The sequence below is a fragment of the Cyprinodon tularosa genome, unplaced genomic scaffold (assembly GCF_016077235.1).
Source record: "Cyprinodon tularosa strain WSP-4 unplaced genomic scaffold, ASM1607723v1 ctg275, whole genome shotgun sequence".
Taxonomy (NCBI): domain Eukaryota; kingdom Metazoa; phylum Chordata; class Actinopteri; order Cyprinodontiformes; family Cyprinodontidae; genus Cyprinodon; species Cyprinodon tularosa.
The window spans coordinates 24,777-48,645 of record NW_024038980.1 but is presented as its reverse complement, the minus strand read 5'-3'; the positions used below and the strand labels follow the sequence as shown (position 1 = coordinate 48,645).

Here is a 23,869-nt window from a genome sequence, read left to right as displayed (position 1 = left end):
CATCATATGAAGTTATACTTTGGCATCGGTTTGAAAAATAAGGAAAACGTTTAGCACACGAGCATCAAATTGGGCAGTATGTCAAAGTGGACTCATGTTGCTGTTTGATGATGCTGGTCGGCCCTCATATGCTGGTCAGAGCTTGAAGCTTTCTTTCTGAAACGACTTGTGATATGATGACTTCATACTCTTTATTTTTTAACTTTGTTCTCATAACATTACAACTTTATTTTTGTAATATTACAACTTAATTCTCTTAATTTACAACTTTATTCTCAAAATTAAAAGAAACATTTCTAGCCTGGCCCTAATACTCTGTCGTACAAAGTGTATGTAAAAATAATAATAATAATAAAAAAATAGTGAAAATGTTACTGTATGCAGGAGTGTTTCTGGCTCTCAGATTCCGCAGTTTTTACCTTCACCGCCCAAGGTTGTTGATAGATAAGCATGCTGCTCTTTCTGAAGATTTTTAGGGCAAAAAAACCACTCTACCCTAATTTGGCTAAATGAATTTTTTTTCATGTTTAAAATATGATTTTTCAATAGAAACATTTTTATTTCTTTTATGAGCAACTGTGTGAAATGATTAGCTGTTTTAATTTGCCCTAGTATGCCATTTATCTGTACACTTATGCAAACAGTTTCAAAGACCAAGTACTGCTCTTTTAAATTAAGTAAAATATTTTCTTGGGATGGTGAATGAAAAGCCTTCAAGTTCTGTTAAATGGTAGGTGATTGATAAAGCTTATTCAGGGTCTTGTTGCAGTAAAAAGATATACTATTTACTTTTTTTTGTCTTTCAGAGATGGCTGAGCACCACAACATCAAGCAGATTTTGACTCTGGCCAGAGATCTGGTGTGCAAAGTGCAGCTGTTGATAGAAAACAAGTGATTGTTCCTGTTTCGTCCTTCATTCCTTCCATGTTAACACATACATGGCTGCAGCAGCACAACACCTTGATACACAAGAGTTCACGTAGAAATTACACAGGGCCTTTACAATCACACTTTGCTGCTTTGAGCCTTACTATCCTCTGTGGTGTTTGTTCCGTCAGCACTATGCGAACCGCACCAGTCTGAGTGCTTTCAATATTTTATGATAAAGCTGTTTTAGCTGCACATTTCAGACATAAAAAGAAGTCTAAATTTAAACAGAGACTGTATTTCTGATAAAAATAGGCTCAAACCAAAAAGAGACATCTTCCTATTCCTATCCCTTAACTAAAGAAAGATTGTTGAGATGTTTTATAATAATATTTATGTAAGAACATTTTAATATTAACAATTAATTAATTGATTAATCTGGCTTGTAGTCTGAACTTTAACCCTATCATCATCATCTCACCCTCAAAATCATTCAAAATAATCTTTCTTTAAACTTTGTTTAATTAATTTACAGTGCCTCGAAAAAGTATTCACACCCCTGGACCTTTCTTCTTTTTTCCCCACCGTGAACTTTTATATATTTAGTTGGATATATCTGTTGGACAAATGCAAAGTAGAACATAATTATGAAGTAAATGCAAAACTGAAAGGTCTTACAGTTTTTTTTTTGCAAGTGGAAAATGAAGAGGTGTGATATGCAGTTTTATTTAATCCAATGTTCTCAGAAATACACAAATAAAATTGACTGTGTGCTTGTTAATTTCCTTATTAATACAGCTATTCTAATGAGGCTTTACTGGTTTATAAGAGAACATGAAGACAAAAGAACAAAGCAGATAGGTCAGTGTTAAAGTTTATGCAGCGTTACGTTATAATACAACATCTCAAGCTATGAACATGTGTTTGACAACTGCTTAAATGACTAAGCTCTGCAAGTAAAGCATTATTAATCCCAGAAGTAGCCAAGAGGCCCAGAGTAACTTTGGGGGAGCTGCAGAATTCAACAGCTCATGTGGAAGAGGCTGTGATGCTTCTGTGGGTGCTTTTCTTCAGTTGACGGGAAGATGGTTAATACAAACTACAGAGACAGACCAAAATGTGGTTGTACAGATACTGCAGGGTCGATCATAAACGCACAACATGCATTGTTTCTTTAACTGTCAGAATTATGGGGGACTTTGTGTCAGCCTTACATTTAAAATCTCAATGAAATAAATTAAACATTAGTGACGTTTAAGGAGTCTTAGTACTTTTGCAAGTCAGTGTTACAGCAAAAATAGAATTTTTAGTGTTCTTTAACTGCGTTTCCTTCCAAGCTGTTTTATCCTGTGTGAAATATTGTGTCTACAGAGAAAATGTGTTCAGAAATCAGAACCTAGTATACTGTTGACTAATGAATCTGTTAATACAAATTCCCACATGGATGAATATGATAAACAATACTTTATAATACCTGTGTATTGCTTTCCATTGCTTGGTGAATTTCTGCCTTTTTTGTAAATTAAGTGCTTTACTTTCCTTAATTTTTGTAATGTCTTGCATTGTCTGGTGCCTGCTTGTTCACTAATTAGAGGGAAAAAAACAGGTGAGGCAGTGGTAACATGCAGTAAGCTTAACCTAATAACTGGACCTTATTCACACACATCACTACAGGAAATGGGAAATGTTTTGTTCAAAAGTTTACCTATGATATTTTTGACAAATGTATAATCCATCTTTGATGCAAGTCAATGCCTGTCATATACAGCATAGAACTCCAGGCAGTCGTTTTTCGACCTGTTGTGTTATGAATGTAGTTGGTTTTATTGTATTTATTACTCGTATTTATTTGTGAGTTCCAAGTGCTGTCAGATGATTTATTTTTTTTAGTTACTGTAACATTCTTAAGCCAAAGTATTTATTTATTTATTTATTTGTTTGTTCTTCTTCTCTGGATGCTGCTTTGTTTGTAAAGCTGAAAGTTTTATTTTGTGGCCAATTTTAGATGTGCAATGTAAACAATCAGATTCTATAATACTTAACATATATACACCTATATATTGAATGGTATATGTTTTTATAATAAAAAATAAAAATGGAATAACTATTTTCCCAAATCGCATTGTAATGTCTATTTTACTGAAAGAGAGTAGAAGGGAAAGAAAATGCCATCAATGGCTAACCAGTATGTTAGGAATGAGTTACTGTCATCACATTTTTGATATTTGGTATTTTTGTTTTAATGCTTCATGTGAGTCTTTGTCATGTTATAGCTTTATGGTGGACTGGTGAAATGAGACCAGGGTGTACCCCCTGGAAGTGCTGGCACTGCAAGGATAAGAGCGAAAATGGAAAAATTGACATTACAAGCAGATCATATTTTTTATGGAGCTCCATAATTTTCTTTCTAAAGGGAAAACTGTCATAAAGTATAATAAATAAAAATACAAATTCTGCCCTATAAAGCAAAAAGGCTATAACTGCATTTTTGGTTGAAATTTTTTTTTTTTTTTTTTTTTTTATAATTTTGATGATATTCAAGGCATCCTTTGTTATGTTACTCAATATCTTATTTCAAATGTGCGTTCTTTTCAAGAAAAATAAACCATTCATCTAACTAGATCTTCCTAGGCTGGACCACACAACTTTTAGGTCATTTAAAGTTTATGCCTAGTTCTGCATAGTTACTGCCATTTTGCTTTGTGGCAGAATTGTGTTGTGCAGAAATACAATATTAAAGAGACATGGAATTGTGCAGGGATAAACATGTCAGAAAATGGATGAATATTTATTGGCTGTCTTTGATTTGGTCTTAAAAAAGAAGTCAATGGGCTGTATGCACAACTCCACTACTTTCTGAAATTATGGCAGCTCCTTTGTTTCTTGTCTTTCTCTACTGGCTGAACTGATTAATCCAGGTGTGTCAGGCCATTGTTGTCGTGGTTACTGATGCCAAACACACCTGGATTAATCGGTTTAGCTAGTAGAGAAAGACAGGAAACAAATTAACTGCCATAAATAAATAATGTGGATAAGAAGGAGGAAATAAGAAGAAAGAGAAGAGGGAAAAAAACAGAGAAAATTGCTGGTTTGAATCCTGCTTGGAGCATGCATTAATTCATGCAAACTTTCACAAAGTGCTCTGAATCTATCAACTATAACTTTAAAACTGATAGAAATACAATAGGTAAGAATAATAAAGCAATTTGTTGCAATAAGAACAATACAGAGAAGATTATTATAACACCTCATATTTGGTTGTCAAATAAAGTTAGGGACATAAAGTTATTTATTTATTTATTTATTTTGTAAATGGACTTCATTGATTGGCTGTGAAGGTTACAGGGAAAAGATGGAAATAGTGGAACGCGACTAGCTCTAAGGAGAAAGATGGAAATACTAGAACGTGATTGGCTCTACAACCACGGCGATTTATGGAACTAGGCTTTCTTGATAAACTTGATTGTTTCATTTTGATTCGGGTTTGAATCCCAAATGCAAATTTAACAAAGTGATCTAAATCTAAAGCAATTGATAAGAATAATAATGCAATTTGTTGCAATAAGGAAAATAGAGAGAATAATATTGTTTAGCCACACACATAATACTGCTTATCATATATTATAAATGTGTTTTTTTTTTTTTTTTTTTTTTTCTGTTAATCATTTTTTACACACTCTCGATCTTTCTGGATCTGTCTGCAATATCAAGCTGTCATTTTCTTGTAGTTTTAATGCTGTAACACTGCATACAGTTATTAATCAGACGTTTATATATAAAAAACAATCCACAATACAATTATGTTGTACAAAGCAAAAAGGCAGTAACTATGAAAAGAGGCATGAACTTTAAACGACTTAAAATTTATATTGTTATATATTGATATTTATTTCCTCAATGTTTCCTGTTTATTTTTAAACATTCACTAAATGTTTATCTAAAAATAGTTTACATTGAACAGATGCAAACGTAATTGCGCCACAAGAGTTAAATCTCAAATTCTGAAAAAGTACGCCCGAACAGGGACTTGAACCCTGGACCCTCAGATTAAAAGTCTGATGCTCTACCGACTGAGCTATCCGGGCGCTCATGTCCACAGGAAAGCGTGAGAAAAATTTTAAAAAAGGAGAAACTCCACATGTATATCGGGATTTTGTATGATCACTTCGTTCCTAGACCATCATTAATCTTTCATTATCTCGTATTAAAAAAAAACAGACGGTATGCCGACCATCATGCCAACTAGTCCAGGTAAATTTCTTTCTTAAAAACCAAACTGAGGACACCTTGTCATACCAAATGTCGGCGCTTTAGTCACAATCTTTATAATGAGACAGATTTACAATAACATTAAAAGGCTAAAGAATCATTGAATTCAAGCCAGCTTCAACCGGAAACGAAAGCCAAGCCAGCCCTTACTGGCTTTTTATTGGTTACGTATACTCTATGAAACACGGTACCAGCGCTGGCTTGGACTTTTCAAAATAAAACCAACAAATGTAACGTTTATCAACAGTACATATTAACAGTGGAAGTTTATTACCCTTTCCTAGCATATTTACAGTTCTCATCGTAAGGATTGTTTTTTTAAGTTTTATGTGGAAGAATATTCGGTAAAAGTATTTCGTATGCACTAATTTATTATTTTATATTCATGACATTTATTTGTATTCTTTAGGCATTTAAGTCTTTAAAATACTAAAACCTGCACATCAAGTTTTGCCAGCATAATTTCTAGATTAAAGTGGATGTTAGTATCCAACAGTTAGACTGCACTAAAGCAGTCTTTTTAACAAAATACTTTTTAAAATTTTTATTTAGGTTATTTCTTGAATTAATTGTTTTACTTAATTAAAAATTGGTAAAGTGGTGTTATTCTTCCTCGAGTACAATTTTTGGGTATTTTTCCCACCTCTGCTTATAAATCATACAAAAGGGAATCTTAGACTTGTTTTTTATTTGTTTTCTGTTTTGCTTCAAGTAAAGTCTGATCTTACATTCACTTCTGATTAATCATTGTCATCTGTTTGCTTACTCTGTTCCCTCCCACAGGTAAGAGGGAAACCCCAGGTGTTCCACCTCACCTGTCTGCAGGTATTTACAGCCCGTCATGAAACTGCGTAGATAAAAGCCATACAGTGGCTTTTTAGGAGAATGGAAAATGAAACTTAAAGAGAAAGGGATATAAAAATCTTCAGTGAAGAAAAGGGGAGGGAGGATTGATTGGACAGTAGCTATATAAACAGCATGGTTAGATCAGCTTCATTAACGATCTGTGAGCACTTGAAGGAGAGTTTATTCATTGGAAATTCATCTCAAGGTAAGTTCATCTCCCTTTGAACATGTTTTTTTCAATCTTCCTCATTAAAAAATGTTGTTACCTTCAACTAAATACTTTCATATACCTTTTTTTAGATAAATTTCATCATGGAAATATTCATCATTTTGATGGATGGGACATCCCGCACACTGAAGGTCAACCCACATCACACAGTGGGTCATTTGAAAAAGTGCATCGAAAAAGAGATGGGATTCCCTGTTTCGATGCAGAAGCTGATCTTCAAAAACGGCCAAAGCACCCATCTGAACGACGACTCCAGGACGCTGAGCTCCTACAGCATGCAGCCGGGCTCCCAGGTGTACCTGTTGATCACTGAGCCGCCAACCCAGCCCTCTACCTTCCAGGTTTTCCTGAAAAATGAACAGGGGATATCCAGCACCTATGATATCACAGAGAAGGAGACTGTGGCGAACTTCAAGAGAAGAGTGCAGGAAAGAGAAGGGGTTCCTGCAAACCAGCAGAGGTTGATCCATGAAGGTGTAGAGATGCAGGGTGGAAAACTGACTGACTACAACGTCAGGGAGCTGAGCACCATCTTCATGACTCTGCGTCTGAGAGGAGGCTGAGGACACAACATGAAAAACTTTCTAGTTTATTTTTTTTGTTTTGTAATTACATTTATCCTAAACTGTTCTCAACTGTTGTTCCTTTTACATGTATTAATGAATACCAACACATGTAGTCTACTTTAAAGTGTGTAATGTAATTGATTAATTAATTCCAATAATAAAAGCGGTCATGAGAAATGCCATGTCTCTTTAATATTGTATTTCTATCTTTCTTCTGATCAGGTTATGCTTAGAAACAAATAAGTTATTCTTTTCCAATGTAATATATATAATTCTCTATTTTAAGGCCTTCCTGTAGATAATTGGAATAGAAATATTTTTAAAATACATATATTGTTTCCTCTATACATCATTCTTTGTGAGTTAAACCAACATTATAAATATGATTATTTTTTAGAATCTATACTAAAGTAGCTCACTGTTCAAGGGGGCTTCAGTGTATATAAAAAGACAGTCTAGCGAAAGGAAAAAGGTGCACAATGTTTGCTTGTTTAAGTGCCTCCTTTAGAATAATTTTAATGAAATTATGTCCTAGAATGAATCTACAGGCAGGCAGGTTGGTGCAAAGAAATCAACTAAGGAAGCAGTTGGAGGAAAATAGAACACATACAAGATTAGTGATAATCTGGATCTGGAGTCCTGAGCAATATTCTATCCCTTGGGGTTAAAATGATTATGAGAACTGTGAGCAAAAGTTGCTAAACTGCACTGAGGGACCCGATGAATAACCTGCAGGGAGCTGGGACCAAAGTAACAACGGGAATGATTTTAGTGTTTTTTTTTTTTTATTATTATTTAGTTAGAGTTTTACATGATTAATGCATGCACTTTATATTAACTAAGTATATAAAGTGCACATTTAGATAAATATCAGTTGTTGTTAGACCAAGACTTTGTTTCCAGCTATTGATTTTCACTTCAAGGTGATAGTAGGGAACCCCTACATATTTCTCACTAGAGGTCATTAGGGTCTGATGTGGAATTTAAAAATGAAAGCCAAAATCTGTCAAATTAGCGATTTTTATGTATTTTTCTTTGAATATTGCCAAGAACCCCCCTGTTTCCTGTTACTATTTTCACCTTAGGGTTGCAGTGGGACACCCATAGGCCTATATGGTTCTCACCATATTGCATTAAGATCTGATGTGGAACTGTTGGATTAATTGTACAAGTTATTCTACTTTAATCATATTATACTTATACATTCATATTTACACATTTGCATATTCCTGTATACTTGTATTACACAAAGTGTTGAAATGTTTCACTTGCTGTCTTTCTAATGCTTGTTACTAGTGTGTGCAGGAAGCAAGGTCAGCCGGTTCAAGGAAAAGAACACGGAGAACTGCACGTACTAACACCAGAGAAAGGAGTGAAAGTTCTTATCTCATGATACTGTATGATGTTATGCAGACTTCTGGTACCGACTGGGTTTCACCCCCTCCCTTCTGGTTCCGACTGGCTTCACCCTTCCCCCTCCCCTTAGCAGTCCGAACCACATTGTAGCCAGGGCGTTTCCTTAATAAAAAGGCTTGTGAGAGCGGAGCTGTTTCAGAGTGGTTTGGAGAATTGTAACTGAACAGTCTCTGATCACTCTCCTTGCAAGTAAATCATACTAAAATTCTCTGTGTCTTCCTTTGTACAGGTTACTGCATAAAATGTTTGGTGTTTAAACCTAACATTAATTGGTCCTTCGAGCCGGATTGCAAGATACCCGACGACCCCCAGCAGGTATGTGAGACCCAGATAAGCCTGCGGCCGCAGCAAAGAGACCCTTTACGGGACTGGTCTCTCCCTTACAAGCTGGGGTCCGACGGTTGAAGCATTTCGAGGACGCAGAGAATTGTGAGTAGTTTTTCTTTTAATAAGGAGTGAGTGAATTATTGGAAGAAAAATATATAAAAATATAAAAAATTTATAAAAATATAATAATATAAAAAAAAAAAAAAAAGATAGAAGTGAAGGGCGTGGGGTCACGAGATTCCCCTTTTGTACAAAAACCCTGGAAAATTTCCTTTTAACCTTTTCAGGAAAAACCAAAATTTTAAAAAGGGTTAAAGTCCGCGGGGGGCGGGGCCTCCCCTATTTTTAAAGGGAAAGGCCCCCCGATTTTAAAACAAAGAAAATTCTCGTGGGATGGCGGGGGCCTCGTGTTTAAAAAAAGTAAAAGTTAACTGGGGAAAGGGGTTGGTGTGTGGGGAAGGTGTGTGTGTAAAAAAAAATATAATACACTAATTTCTGTTTTTCATCCCAAAAAAGAAAAGGGGTTAAATGGTACTTTTGGGTTTTTGTTTTAGAAAAGAAAACTCCCCCTTTAAAAGGGTTGAATGTTTTTACCACAAAAAAGATTGACACCACCCTTTCGAACCCCATGTTTAAACAGGGACGGGTTTTAAAAAAACCCACGGGCCAAAATTTATTTCAAAAGGGAAAAGGGAAAAAAGTAAAGAAAAACAGAAGTTTTTAGAGAAACCCCAAAGGGCAAAATTTGGGAAAGCAGTCGAAAATGTTTGACCCATTGCGTTAAAAAGCCTTTTGTGTCCCCCTGATAAAAACAAACTTTTAAAAAGGGAAAATTTGAGCACCAAAAATAACAAAAATTTTTGCAAAAAAAAAATAAAAAAAAAAAGGGGCAAAAAAAAAGACATTTTTGATGGCAAAAAAAGGGTTACTTTTAAAAACCATTTTTCTGGAAAAAAATTGGCAGACAAGAGAAGGGGGAAGACCCGCAGAGCTAAGGAAGGGGGGAAAGAGACAAGGAAAAAAAAAGAAGAAAAAAAAGGGAAAGTGAAGAAAAAAAAAAAAGGAAAAGGAAAGATCATTTATTTTCTTTAGAAAGAGGATGATAGTACCAGGGCCCAAATTCTAACCTGTTTAAAATCAAAAAACAAATTCCCCCCAAAGGGGGGTGCGGCCGCGGCACCCCGATCCCTCAGCTCCTCCCCCAAAAGGGGATCCTCCACGAAAATACTCCCCCACAAAAAAGTAGAAGCACCTTTGAAAATACCCTCCCACAACTATACCTCCCGGGGAAATATATTACTGGGATCCAAAGGTTCGTGGGGGGATTTTAAAAAACTTTACCCAACAACTTTTAAGGGAAAAATTCTGCCCTCCACGGACCCCCCCAAGTGATGCCTGGGGAACCGGGGGGTAAAGGGAGAAAGCCCCTTTCACGCTTCCTTAAAAAAATTTAAACCAAAAAACCCCTTGGGCAGCCGGGTTGGGGGGTTTGCCCAAAAAACCCCGCCACAGAATGGTAAACAAAACCCTGGACACAGGAAATGGAGTACGGGTAAAAAAGGAAAATTTCCCCTCTCCAAAAAAATTGGAAAAATGGGGTAAAAAAAAAGGGGTAAATCGTCACCACAAAATTTGATGGGGGCAACACTCCAAAAGATAAAAATTTCACCCCTCATGCAGAAAAAGTCATAAAAAAGTAAAAAAAATCACAATAAAAAATCCACTGTTTTTTTTCCGGGAAGGAAAGGACACGTGTTTTTATCAGCATCCAAGGGAGGGGCCGAGGCGAAGCCCCTGGGGGGAAAGGGGAAAGAGATTTTGGATCCCCGCTAAACTAAAAATTTCCAGAGCGTTTTTGGTCAGGTGGAAAAAAGGCCCTTTAGCTAACGGGGGTCAAAGAAAAACCAAAAAAGCAAACCCCCTCGGGCCAGTAGATGGGGAAACCCCTTTTTTCTATTAAAATTTGGGGTGAAAATAGGGTTTTGTCTTAAACCGAAATTTTTTTTAAAAAAAAGGTATAACCAAAATATTCTAAAGGTCCAGGCACCCTTTAAAAAAATTTGGTGATACAGGAGCCTCCGAACCCAATAAAAAACCCATCCCCTTTGGGCCACCTACCCATCGTAAAGAAAATTTTACCTGTAGGCCCATATTCACATTTTTACACAACACAAGCATTTAAACAGCAAGCCCCCAAAGAAGGGTGCCTCCCTTGTTCTGCTTCACCCCATCTTGAAAACCCTCCAAAGTTGAGAATCCCCGGGCCTTTTTTCCCTAGGGCCCAGCCCCCCTCCACAAAGGGTTCCCCGTTTCGGGGGCCCCGGGGGGGTTTTGGGTAAAAAAAGATTTTGGGGGGGGGCTTAATCTCCCCCCAGCCAGCCCCTAAAACCCAAAACCAAAATTGAGGGGTTTCCCTTTTTAATTATTTCCAAAAACCCTTTTGGGTCCTGGGCCAGCTGAAAAACCCCTTTTTTTTTCCCTGAAAAGATGCTAAAAGGAAAGGGGCGATTTGGGAAAATTTTGGGGGCCTGGGCAGGGAAAGGGCGGGGCCCCCCCCGGGGACAAAAAAAAAACCTATAAAACAGCCCCCATTCTACAATAGAGAAATGTTAATAGAATAAAAACATCCATTTTTGTTCAAAGGTTCGGGCCCCTTTTTTCTTGTTTTTTTTTCCTCTCTTTTTACCCACCCTTTTTTTTTGGCATTTTTACCCAAAGCATTTTTTCAAAAACAAAAAATTAATAATCACAAATAAAAAGTTTTTTTTTAATTATAAAAATTGAATACACCCCAACGGGTTTTCCTTTTGACAGGGGGGCTTTCAAAAAAAACTTTAAAAAACCCAAATTTCCCCAGGGGCCCCAAAGGCCCCAGACTTCATAGCCCCATTACTCAATCTTTTAAAAAGGGCTGTGCGGGAGACCCAGCTTGTTTTTAAAAAACCCTGAAGGATTTCCCTGCCGCTGTCTTTACAAAACCGTTTAACCCTTTTTCCATTTAACCTTTTAGGCGGGGATGCTCAAAGGTTTTTTGGTTTAGATAGATTTTGGCATCCCACATTACCATTAAAATCTGGACTTTTCCCAAAAAACCTCCTTTAAAAAACATCGGAGAACCCGCGGCTTAAAGGGGAAGACAGTCTTTTCAAATGTACAGCAGTCCATGGCCCCCGAAGCCCTCAAAAAATTTACCATGGGGCCCACAAAGACTCCCCCAAGTCCTTTTAAAGACTATAAAAAATTTAAATTTGGGATAAATAAAAATTAAAAAAAAAAAAAGGGGGCGCTGAAAATAAAAGGATGGGCCCCCAAAGGGCGTGGGGTTTGATTTGAACTTTGGTAGGCCCTTTATTGGTCTTTTTGGTCCTTTGGGAAACATCCCTTATGCATTTTTTCTTTTTATTTTGATATGGGGCATAAAATTCTGATGAAGGAATTCCTTGTTTAAAAAAAAAGGGGACTTTTTGTTTTTTTCAAAAAACATTTTAAAGCACTACACTTAACTAGATGTTTTTTTAAATCAATTTTGGGAGTATCACCGGACCTAAAATTTGTGGAAATTTAAAGGACTGTTTTCCACTTTGTAAATGTTTTTATTTGAACAACGAGACAGAGGGTAAATACAGTACTTTCTTCTGAAATATTAATTAAAAAAAAGGAAAATTGCAGAAAAAAACCCCCACTTTTATATTTTACCCTACTACCCTTCATTAAAATAATAAACTTCACTATGAAATTTAAACCCACCCGGGGCCTGAAAGGTTACTCTTTTGCCCATCTAAAGAAATTTATCTGGGGCTGAAAACTGAAATCAAAATTTCATTGTTTTTTCCCATATTCTAAAAAAAATTTAAAGGGTTTTCACCCTTTAAATGGAGTAAAGAACTCTAACAAAATATCCCATGTCAAATCGGGTTTTTTCCCCACGAGTAACCCATTTGGGAACATTTAATCATAAACCCAAAACCTTTAAAAAAATAAAATTTATAAACTTTTTGGCAAATACGATTATAAAATTTTTTTGTCTGACAATACTTTCTGCCCCGGAGCCTTCAGGAAAATTTTTTGGGCCCCCACCGGGTTTAAGGGCTTTGAAAATCTTCTTTACAAATTTTTTGGGCTAACCAATTTAACCCGAAAAAAAATTAACGAAAACTAAATCGTTTTACAAAAAAATTTTGTTTTTTCCCTGCCAAATTTTTCACCCCGAAACATTGAATAAACATAACATTTTTTTATTAAAAACATGTAAGGGTGGGGATGACATTCAACGAAAAAAATTTTTAAATCAGCCAAACACCCTAAAATCCATGAGGGCCCCTTATGAAAACCAAACTTTAAACCAACCCTTCCCAAAAAAAAAAATTTTTAAAAAAAAAATTTTTTGAATGAGCTTTTATTGAGTCAGTTTTTAAATTTTCCTTCCCCCAAAGGGGGGATTGTAGATTGTTGAGCATTGAGAAACATTATACACAAAATGGTTTTAATTTTTTATCAAAAAAATTTTTGAAAACATGTCTAATATGTGCTAAACAAATTTTCCCAAGGAAATTTAAGACCAAAAAAAGGTTTGCTTTCCCTAAACCTTTTTTTACCCCCTTTAAATTTCCCTGTTTTTTAAAAATTTTTTTTCCCAAAAGGGGATTGAAAAAAAAAGGGGGATATTTTAGATATCGTAAAATAAGTAAAATCATTTTCTTAATTTTTCTCGGGAACCCCTAAACCCCGTACTGTTTAGCACTTAAAATTTTCTACTGGGGACCTGTTATAGAAAAACACTTTGGGTCTCCTTAAACCCGACCTCCAAGAAGTCCATCGTAAAAAGGGGGGTTGTATTTTTTAGCAAACAACCATCTCAAACGGGTAAAAGGTTAAAAACCCCCAACTCTCCCAAAGGGGGGGGGTCATAAAAGAAACCCCATTGGAAAAAAATTTTATAAAAAGAACACTTTTAATTTGAACCTAGATTTTTTGCGTTTTTCCCATAATTTTTTTTTTTTAGCTCCCCGTCAAGCAAGGATTCTTTTTGGCCCTCAAATCCACTATTTTAAAAACGTCAATCTCGCTAAAACCTCTACAGAGTAACATTGGGTGACTTTTCCCTTTTTTTCCAAACCCATTCCGAAAAATTTTAAAACTTACCCCGAAATTTGGGGCCACATTATGTTTTTCTACCAATTTCCCCCGCGTAGTTCAAAGAACTCAAAAAGGTTGGGGGAACGTTTTTAGAACCACTGGACGGGGAAAAAAGGGGAAAACCATAGGGGAGGGAAAACCTTTATTTAAGAAATGGATATAGAAATCGGGGTTCACTTTTAAACCCAGTTTTCCAAATTTTTTAAAAAAAAAGGCAAAAAACTCCAAAACAAACCCTTGAAAGGGAAGGGCGTTTTTCCCCATTTCTATGTACAGGGTTCTAGGGAACCGCCCAAATTTGGCCTTTTGGTATTTGTGCCCCTTAAAAAATTAACAAAAAAAAGGAAAAAGGGGAAAAAAGGATTTTTACTTCTCCCCAAAGGGGTGAACAAAAAAAAATTTAAAAAATATTAATGGTCCGCTTAAAAAAAAAATTGTTTTCAAGTCATCACGGAACCCTTGGCAAACAAAAAGGGGCTTTTAATGGAAAGAAAAAAGCAGCAAAAAACATGCCTAATGATTTCTTTTTGGTGTAGGGACTAACCCTGTTACTGGGGTTTCCCTGCTACCTAACTCCTAAAATTTTTTTTAAAAAATATAAAAATTTAAAATAGGGTCCCATCTAAAATTTGGGCCCCAAAGGGGATAACATCTATCCCCTGACCACAGCTGAGAAAAAGAAACCAATCTTTTTGAAAAAAGTAGCTGTGGCAAATTTCACCTGTGTAAACAGGACCGGAGTGGGCCCGAAACTAGGCACACTAAATGAAACACAATGTGCAAGTATTTTACTGGTATCCACCTTTTTTTTAAAAAAACCTCAATTCCGCAGCGACATCTGGTGGTGGTGTGGAGATGACAAATTGTTTGACAAACTTCCATGTAACACCACTGGATTATGTGCTGCTGTCACTTTGATTTTACCTGTTTCTGTTACATCACTCACAACGGATGAATTGTTGACAAACTGCAAACAGCATTTTACCTCACACAGAGCATACTAGAAGGAGGAGGGCATCTGAAAATGCATGGAGTGGAGATGACCCTACTTATATTGATAGCATTGGTGTACCCAGAGGTGTTCCTGATGAGTATAAATTAGCCAATCAAGTTTCTGCAGGATTTGAATCTTTCTTATGCTGGTGGTGTACTCTAAATAAAAATTTAGACAGGATCAACTATTCAATTCAGTTTCAATTCAGTTTATTTATATAGCGCCAAATTCACAACACATGTCATCTTAAGGCACTTTACAGTTCAACCAGATACAGAATCAACTACATCCATTATAACGTCCAGAGGCTGGGAAATAAAACAGAACAAGGCTTCTCCGCCGTCCATGAACAATTGTCAGCTACCTCTCTGATGGCTTTCCAGAACCGTATTGCTGTTGACATGTTGTTAGCTGAAAAAGGTGGTGTGTGCTCTATTTTTGGAGATCAGTGTTGCACCTTTATTCCCAACAACACCGCTGCTGATGGCAGCCTCACAAAGGCCCTGGAAGGCCTTCGCTCTCTTAACAGCAAAATGAAAGACCATTCTGGAGTTGACACAAAAATGTGGGATGGATTTGGAGACATTTTTGGTAAATACAAACAATTGGTGCTTTCTATTTTAATGTCTATAGCTGTATTTGCCGCCATCTTGACCTTATGTGGATGTTGTTGCATTCCATGTATTAGAGCGCTGCTAAATAGACTAATTACCACAGCAATACAACCCATGAAAGCAGAAATGTATGCCCTCATACCCACTGAAAAATACCCATCTGATGATGAAGACAGCGCAGAGGATGAAATCTCTTTGCATTTTCCTGACTTTTATCCTAATTCCAATGACATTAACAGTAACCCACCAGTTTAAAATACCTCTGAGTGTACCCTTTACAGCTAAAACATGATTTCATAGTTGAAAATCTGAAAAGAAGTAACTATTGAATGATAAAATAAATAGCTTAAAGTGAATAAACAAGGGGGAAATGTTGGATTAATTGTACAAGTTATTCTACTTTAATCATATTATACTTATACATTCATATTTACACATTTGCATATTCCTGTATACTTGTATTACACAAAGTGTTGAAATGTTTCACTTGCTGTCTTTCTAATGCTTGTTACTAGTGTGTGCAGGAAGCAAGGTCAGCCGGTTCAAGGAAAAGAACACGGAGAACTGCACGTACTAACACCAGAGAAAGGAGTGAAAGTTCTTATCTCATGATACTGTATGATGTTATGCAGACTTCTGGTACCGACTGGGTTTCACCCCCTCCCTTCTGGTTCCGACTGGCTTCACCCTTCCCCCTCCCCTTAGCAGTCGGAACCACATTGTAGCCAGGGCGTTTCCTTAATAAAAAGGCTTGTGAGAGCGGAGCTGTTTCAGAGTGGTTTGGAGAATTGTAACTGAACAGTCTCTGATCACTCTCCTTGCAAGTAAATCATACTAAAATTCTCTGTGTCTTCCTTTGTACAGGTTACTGCATAAAATGTTTGGTGTTTAAACCTAACAGGAACATAAAGATTAAAGCCTCTCAAAATTATTATTATTATTATTATTATTATTATTATTATTATTATTATTATTTTGTATTTTAACAACGTTTTGAAAGATTAAAATAAAGCTGATATAAAGCGCACAAATGATCCACATAAAACGCTATCTGAACAAAAAAAAAAAATGTTTTTAATCATTCTCATATATTCACATCTACAGAAGAAATACTTTTTAGACCAGAGGTGTGTAAATACAAAAAAATCTAGTTAATAAACGTTAAACGTGTCGTTTTTATTTTGAAAAGTCCAAGCCTGCGTTGGTACCGTATTTAATAGTGTATTTGTGGCCGATAAAAAGCCGTCCCGGAAGCGCGATCCGTTGTGCGCATGCGCTATCAGCTCATTTTCAGTAAACCAGGAAGTACTTTTAGCGCAGCCTTCCTTTCACCTCCTGCCTCTTTAACGCGTTGTTAACTGGGCTACGAGTAATGGGTGTCTGACCTTAATGAATAAGAGAGCTCAGAAAATGTGGCTATTTTCATCTGAATAACTAGAAGAGACAGTGAGGTAAATATGCTTAAGGTGTCAGCATTTCACGCGCTTCGTAGCGTTTCCCTGGAAAGCATTGGGATGTCATTTGCCCTGTTGACAAACAATGTTTACTCCGTAAGCACCAAACGATGCAGACTCAGAGGTCTGCAGAGCCGCACCTTGGATGTCATAAGATTGTTCAGCTCCAACCAACATAACCCAAAGTTAAGTTAATAATTTTAACTTTAAATACACCACCATCAAGCTCTTGCAACAATATATTTACTTTTAGAGATTTTGATTATCTTACAGGTCCCAAAAGTGCCAACATGGGAATCAGTAGCAGAGGAGCAGCTTCCAACGGTAATAATGACTAATAAAGAACACAATGCAATCACAGCCCTGAAGTAAAATAAAATTCATAATGGGTGTTTATTTATTTATTTACAAATAAGAGTTTTATATAAGAGTTTTTATAGATTTTTTTTTATTCATTTTGCCATTCAAAGGCCCATTCATAACACTGTACAAGGCAAAGGTTAATTTATAGGGAATGAAATTAAAATTTCCTCTTTTATGTCGCAGATAACTAATATTGAAGTTATTTCCTTCTGTTTTGTGATACTTCATATAAAATTATATCTAACGTTATTAGTCTGTTTTTGTTTACATTTGAAATTGCCAATTAGACGTGATATAACTTGTTTTTCTTATGATTTTTGGGGGCCAAATTCTAAACACTTTTATATACCAGAGAAACACATCTCTCTGCAGAACAGCCAAAATGATTGAACCCTAAAGTTGGTTGATATTTGGGCACAAGTCTCATAATTTACAGAATAAATGTCTCATTTTGAGCGTTTTGGAGCATGGATTAACCAACCTATCCAAGTTTGGTCTAACTATGAATAAATTTCTCAGGCATCTTCCTTTATTTTTTGCAGCCCACGAAAATCCCTGTTGACCTAGTGGACAAGCTGGAGCGGCTGGCCTTGGTGGATTTTCGGACAAAACAGGGGCTGGAATGTTTGGAGAAAGCCATCCGTTTTGCAGATCAGCTCCATGTTATTGACACATCTGGGGTTGAACCGATGGATTCAGTTCTGGAGGACAGGTGCTGAGCAGATGCTTTGAATGTACATCTTGCCCCCAAAGAATAATCTCTAATGGACCTTATTAATGGATGTGTTTCATGCGCTCAGGGCTTTATATCTGAGGGACGACACAGTTACAGAGGGTGACTGTGCAGAGGAGCTGCTTAAGCTTGCAAAAAATACAGTTGAAGAATACTTTGTTGCACCACCAGGTATTTCTAGCACCTGAATTCTCTTAAGATTTTTTTTACAAAATCATATTTAAAACAGCAGAGTCATGATAATTTTTCTCTTTCTTTTCCCCAGGAAACATTCCTCTACCTAAGAGGGAGGAGAGAGCTGCCATCCTCAGACACTCCGAGTTCTGATGACTTAATTGTGAATGATTTATTATTTTAAAATAGAGAACAGTGTATGTCTGCCTCAGCCTACAGTTTGCAACCCATCTGGGTAGAAGCTGAGCTGGTTTATGACTGCCTTTACTGCAGTTTATAAGCAGCTGTAAACAATCTGGAAGAAACTGTCAAACATCTTGCTGGTTTCATCTATTTGTCTTCTATTAAAACTTCCTGTTGTTGAAAAACAAGTTTAGGTTTCAGTTTTAATTTCACAGATTAACATAAAACATTTTTATTAAAGTGCGTGTCAAAACTCTTTTTTTGAGGATTGTTTTAAACTGCTATAACTATAAATCTAAATATTGGTTTTACAATAAAGGAATATAAATGAAAAAAACAACAACAATCTCTTCACATTATTTCTGTGTGAGAAATCAAGATATAAATTGAGTTTTTTATAAGAGAACTCAAACACTTAATCATAAACATCAAATTAAACATGTAAAATTTGCTTTATGATTTTTTTGGAGTTCTTAAAAACATCTTGAAAATCTTCATCCTTATGAAGAATTTAAATCAAAGCCCAGAGAGTGTCTGATAGTGGACTGCAGCTGGGCTCATTGCTTCAAAAGCCATCACACACAAACCGATCAACAAAATTGTTTCATAGTAAACCAGTGACATCAAAAGGTCTGACCTGTGCTGTTGCTCAGTGATCTAAAGGGTGAAGATTTGGCAAGCAAATTACTTGATTAATTATCTTGTAAAGTATCGCTACTCCTTCAGTAAAATCTCTACTCTGCCCTCTGTGAGTAATTTGAACAATTCCAAGACACGTTAAACAGTAAACAGTAGATATTAACAGTGGAAGATGGCTACCCTTTCCTAGCATATATACAGTTCTCATTGTGAGGATTGTTTTTTTAAGTTTTATGTGGAAGAGTATTCGGTAAAAGCATTTCATCTGCACTAATTTATTATTTTATATTCATGACATTTATTTATATTCTTTAGGCATTTATAAATACCAGAACCTGCACGTCCAGTTTTGCCAGCACCATTAATAAATATGCACAATAACTTTACTTTTATTTAAGTAATTTCTTGGATGATTAGTTTTACTTAAGTAAAAAGATGGTAAAATAGTGCTATTCTTCCTCGAGTACAGTTTTTGGGTACTCTACCCACCTCTGCTTATAAATCATACAAAAGGGACTGTTAGACTTATTTTTTATTTGTTTTCTGTTTTGCTTCAAGTAAAGTCTGTGCTTGCATTAATTTCTGATGAATCATTATCATCTGATTGCTAAGCCACAGGTAAGAGGAAAACCCCAGGTGTCTCACATCACCTGTCTGCAGGTATTCACAGCACGTCATGAAACTATGTAAATAAAAGCCATACATTTTAAGAGAATGGAAATGGAAACTTAAAGAAGAAAAAGGGAGGGAGGATGAAGGACTGATCGGACAGTAGCTATATAAACAGCCTCGTTGGATCAGCTTCATTAATGATCTGTGAGCACTTAAAGGAGACTTTATTCATTTGAAATTCATGTCAAGGTAAGTTCATCTCCCTTTTGACATCTTTAATTCAATTCAATTCAGTTTATTTATATAGCGCCAAATTCACAACACATGTCATCTCAAGGCACTTTACAGTTCAACCAGATCAAATTGATACAAAGTTTTCTATCTAAGGAAAACCAGTTGATTGCATTGACTCATTGACTCAAATACAATCCCCCACACTAAGCATGCTTGTAGCGACAGTGGAGAGGAAAAACTCCCTTTTAACAGGAAGAAACCTCCAGCAGAACCAGGCTCAGTGTGAGCGGCCATCTGCCGAGGCCGACTGGGGTTCAAGGAGACAGAAGCAGAGATACAAAAAGCAGCTGTAAAAGGCGGCCCCGTCCAGGAAACACACAGCCAGGCAGACGAGCTCCAAGGCAGCTCCCATGCCAGAGGACGAAGAAAGCACATCCACTCAGTCACGGTCAGAGAAACAGGACCACACTGGAAAACAGGCCGATCTCCAACATCTATAAACAAGGGTGTTGATAGAAGCAGCACAGCTGATGTTTCTTTCCAGGATGACGTCACAGCCAAACAGGAACAGACGAGGCAAAGCTACTCTGAGGAAAAGCAGAGAGAGCAGAAGGTTAGAGATCTTTATCATCTTCCTTGTGAAAAATTACAGTTGACCTAAACTAAATACTTTCAAATCCATTTTTTTAGATAAGTTTCATCATGGAAATCTTCATCAATTTGATGGACGGGGAGTCCCAAATGCTGATAGTCAACCCCAGTGACACAGTGGGACATTTGAAAAAGTGCATCGAAAAGGAGATGGAGGTCCTCGTTTCGAAGCAAAAGCTGAAATTCACTAATGACGATCTGAACGATGACTCCAGGACTCTGAGCTCCTACAGCATGCAGCCGGGCTCCCAGGTGTACCTGTTGATCACGAAGCCGCCAACCCAGCCCTCTACCTTCCAGGTTCTTCTCCAAAATCAAAAAGGGAAGAGCAAACCATATGATGTCAAAAGGGACGAGACTGTGGAGAACTTCAAGAGGAGAGTGCAGGAAAGAGAAGGGGTTCCAGTAGACCAACAGAGGCTGATCCATGACAATCGAGAGATGCTAAGTGGAAAACTAACTGACTACAATGTGAGCAAGCTGAGCATCATCTTACTTCTGCGTCTGAGAGGAGGCTGAGGACACAACATAAAAAAAGTTCTACTTTTTTTGGTTGTTTTGTAATTATTATTATCCAAAATTATTCCTTATGTTGTTCCTTTTACATGTATTAATGAATAACAACACATGTAGCCTACTTTAAAGAGTGTAATGTGATTCATTAATTCTAATAATAAAAGCGGTCATGAGAAATGACATGTCTCTTTAATATTGTATTTCTATCTTCTGATCAGGTTACGCTCAGAAACAAAAAAGTTATTCTTTTCCAATGTAATATATGAAATTCTCTATTTTAAGGCCTGCCTGTAGATAATTGGAATAGAAATATTTTTAAAATACATATATAATTTCCTCTTTACACCATTATTTTTGTGTAAAACCAAGATTATAAATATAATTCTTATATAGAATCTATACTAAAGTAATTGACTGTTCACGGGGGCTTCAGTGTATATAAAAAGAAAGTCTAGCGAAAGGAAAAAGTGAAAGAAATAGGTGCACAATGTTTGCTTGTTTTAATGCCTCCTTTAGAATAATTTGAATCAAATGATCTCCTAGAATTAATCTACTATAGGCAGGTTGGTGCAAAGAAATCAACTAAGGAAGCAGTTGGAGGAAAATAGAACACATACCAGATTAGTGATAATCTGGATCTGGAGTCCCGAGCAATATTCTATCCCTTGGGGTTAAAATGATCATGAGCAAAAGTTGCTAAACTGCACAGATGTACCAGATGAATAAGCTGCAGAGAGCTGGGACCAGAGTAACAAAGGCTGCCATCAGTAACATACTACACTCAAATCCTGCAGTGCCAGGCATGTCCCCCTGCTTACATGTCCAGGCATGTCTGGAGTTTATCAGAGAGGATACAGTATAGTACAGTATACAGAGTACAGTATCCAGAAAAGGATTGGGAGAATATTATATAGTTAAATGAAACTAAAACCGAACTTTTTAGCACAAACTCAACGTATTGTATTGGAAGGAAATAAAATGTCGAGTTGCATCCCAAGAACATTGTACCTACTGTGAAGCATGGGGGTGGAAACATCATGCTTATGGGCTGTTTTTCTGCAAAGTGGATAGGATAAGCAGTCTGTTTTAAGTGAAGAATGAAAGTGACCGTGCATTGTGAGAATTTAAGATGGAACATGGCTGGGTCTTCCAGCATGATAATAACCCTAAACACACTCCTCAGGCAACAGAACAGAGGTTTCATAAAAAGTATTTTAAGGTCCTGTAGTGGCCTATATTCAGCCTCCAGACTTCAATCCATAGAAATTTTGTTGAGTAGATTGAAAGTCCAGGTTTCCCAGAGACAGCCCCAAAACATCACCCCTCTAGTGGAGAATGGCATAGAGGATGGACCAAAACACCAGCTTCAGTGTAAATAAACCTGGAGAAGCCTAACAAGAAATATCTGACGTCTGCCATTGCGATCAAAGGTTATGCTACAAAATATTGAATAGAACATTACTTCTTAACCAATTGCTTACTTTCAACATAATTTACAAATTATTTATTTAAAATCCCACGATTTTATTTCCTGGATTTTTTTCCCCATTGGTCCCTAAAAGTGCAAATATAAACATATGAAAATGTCTGACCTGTATTATCTTTCTAAGTAGGAAAACTTAAACAATCAGTAGCTGAATGCATATTTTTCAAAATCTGTTTTGCATAAACTGAATAAATAGCATCCTCATTTGCAAACTGCATTTTGTTTTCTCTGTTTATGGTTGTCTGTTAATATTTGTTTAGTCATCTGAAAGGTACAAGTGGGTCAGTAAAAACAAAAATGAGGAACTAAAGGAATGCAAATATATATTTTTGTTTACTGTGTCTATATTCCTAATATGAATAATGTTTTTGAGAACAGAGTAATTCAAGTTTATGAGGAAATAGTTGTTTAGCTCCTGTCTCCTATTGCGCGCAACGTTTTCGTTTTCTGTTTTGCTTCAAACGAAATATGACCTCACATCCTTATCTGATAAATAAAAACCATGTGATTTGTTATGGAGCTGGTTTTGTTTTCCTCCTCCCATCGAGGTAAACCCCAGTGAGCTGATGCACATTCTTTGCAGGCTTCTGTGGCACTTCAGGACAGGCATTTCTGCAGACTCATGTTTGGAGACTGAAAACCGAAACTTAATGAGACAGAGCGGGGAAAACGAACCTTAAGTGAGGTGGGAGGGCACTGATGGGCTGGGCTCCTTTGTATATAAACACAGCTGTTCAAGCCTGAGGACAGATCAGCTGGATCAAAGCTTATTGCATGTTTGAAGGAGAATTAATTCATTACTGGATAATTGAAAGGTAAGTTTGGCTACATTTGAACCTGTTTATTACATTCCTTAAGAAAAATTACTTTAATAAATACTTTTAATATTCATTTTTAGATCAGTTTCATCATGGATATTGTCATCGTTATGCTGAACGGGACATCCCGCACGCTGAGAGTCAACCCAAATGACACAGTGGGTGATTTGAAGGAGCGCATCCAAAATGAGATGGGATGCCTCGTTTCGACGCAAAAGCTTGTCTTCACTAACGGCCAGAGCACCAATCTGAACGACGACTCCAGGACTCTGAGGTCCTACAACATGCAGTCGGGCTCCCAGGTGTCCCTGTTGATCACCCAGCCATCTACCTTCCAGGTTTTCCTCCAAAATGAAAAGGGGAAAACCAGCACCTATGATATCACAGGGGATGAGACTGTGGAGAACTTCAAGAGGAGAGTGCAGGAAAGGGAAGGGGTTCCTGCAAACCAGCAGAGGCTGATCCATGAAGGTCGAGAGATGCAGGGTGGAAAACTGACTGACTACAACGTCAGGGAGCTGAGCACCATCTTCATGACTCTGCGCCTGAGAGGAGGCTGAGGACACAACATGAAAACTTTCTAGTTTTTTGTTTTATTTTCATGTATCATGAAGAAAAATCATTCCATAAACATTTTGTCATCACACACACACACACACACACACACACACACACACACACACACACACACACACACACACACACACACACACACACACACACACACACACTAAGGATAAAG

At 36.8% G+C, this 23,869-nt stretch overlaps 5 protein-coding genes and 1 non-coding gene across 6 annotated transcripts in view; 5 read left to right on the top strand and 1 right to left on the bottom strand.

Moving 5' to 3' along the window:
* Positions 1–2,984, top strand: part of sgsm1a (small G protein signaling modulator 1a) — a 45,313-nt gene extending 42,329 nt beyond the window's left edge. Inside the window, exon 25 of the mRNA XM_038290062.1 lies at positions 807–2,984. Coding sequence (XP_038145990.1) covers positions 807–895 — 89 coding nt within the window. The 3' untranslated portion in view covers positions 896–2,984. The remainder of the gene's footprint in view (positions 1–806) is intronic.
* Positions 2,985–4,879: 1,895 nt separating this feature from the next.
* trnak-uuu lies at positions 4,880–4,952 on the bottom strand. Its single transcript has one exon. It is a non-coding gene; the product is annotated as a tRNA-Lys (tRNA).
* Positions 4,953–5,902: 950 nt separating this feature from the next.
* LOC119786611 (polyubiquitin-like) lies at positions 5,903–6,944 on the top strand. Its single transcript, XM_038290079.1, has 2 exons — positions 5,903–6,187; positions 6,283–6,944. The coding sequence occupies exon 2, from the start codon at positions 6,295–6,297 to the stop codon at positions 6,772–6,774; it is 480 nt and encodes a 159-aa protein (XP_038146007.1). The 5' UTR covers positions 5,903–6,187; positions 6,283–6,294; the 3' UTR covers positions 6,775–6,944.
* Positions 6,945–16,555: 9,611 nt separating this feature from the next.
* On the top strand, positions 16,556–18,511 carry gatc (glutamyl-tRNA amidotransferase subunit C). Its single transcript, XM_038289997.1, has 5 exons — positions 16,556–16,904; positions 16,992–17,042; positions 17,624–17,793; positions 17,882–17,985; positions 18,080–18,511. Exons 1-5 carry the CDS (start codon positions 16,722–16,724, stop codon positions 18,139–18,141), a joined length of 570 nt encoding a protein of 189 aa, XP_038145925.1. The 5' UTR covers positions 16,556–16,721; the 3' UTR covers positions 18,142–18,511.
* A 1,775-nt stretch (positions 18,512–20,286) lies between these two features.
* LOC119786614 (polyubiquitin-like) lies at positions 20,287–20,994 on the top strand. Its single transcript, XM_038290081.1, has one exon. It carries the CDS (start codon positions 20,359–20,361, stop codon positions 20,824–20,826), a length of 468 nt encoding a protein of 155 aa, XP_038146009.1. The 5' UTR covers positions 20,287–20,358; the 3' UTR covers positions 20,827–20,994.
* Positions 20,995–22,840: 1,846 nt separating this feature from the next.
* On the top strand, positions 22,841–23,698 carry LOC119786550 (polyubiquitin-like). Its single transcript, XM_038289996.1, has 2 exons — positions 22,841–23,124; positions 23,208–23,698. Exon 2 carries the CDS (start codon positions 23,220–23,222, stop codon positions 23,685–23,687), a length of 468 nt encoding a protein of 155 aa, XP_038145924.1. The 5' UTR covers positions 22,841–23,124; positions 23,208–23,219; the 3' UTR covers positions 23,688–23,698.
* The last annotated feature ends 171 nt before the right edge of the window (positions 23,699–23,869 follow it).

Bases quoted from the DNA above. Each gene is read 5' to 3' on its own strand.
- LOC119786611 (XM_038290079.1), top strand. From the start codon at position 6,295: ATGGAAATATTCATCATTTTGATGGATGGGACATCCCGCACACTGAAG.
- gatc (XM_038289997.1), top strand. From the start codon at position 16,722: ATGCTTAAGGTGTCAGCATTTCACGCGCTTCGTAGCGTTTCCCTGGAA. The intron at 17,794-17,881 runs GTGCTGAGCAGA...TCATGCGCTCAG, and splicing joins GATTCAGTTCTGGAGGACAG to GGCTTTATATCTGAGGGACG. The intron at 17,986-18,079 runs GTATTTCTAGCA...TCTTTTCCCCAG, and splicing joins ATACTTTGTTGCACCACCAG to GAAACATTCCTCTACCTAAG.
- LOC119786550 (XM_038289996.1), top strand. From the start codon at position 23,220: ATGGATATTGTCATCGTTATGCTGAACGGGACATCCCGCACGCTGAGA.
- LOC119786614 (XM_038290081.1), top strand. From the start codon at position 20,359: ATGGAAATCTTCATCAATTTGATGGACGGGGAGTCCCAAATGCTGATA.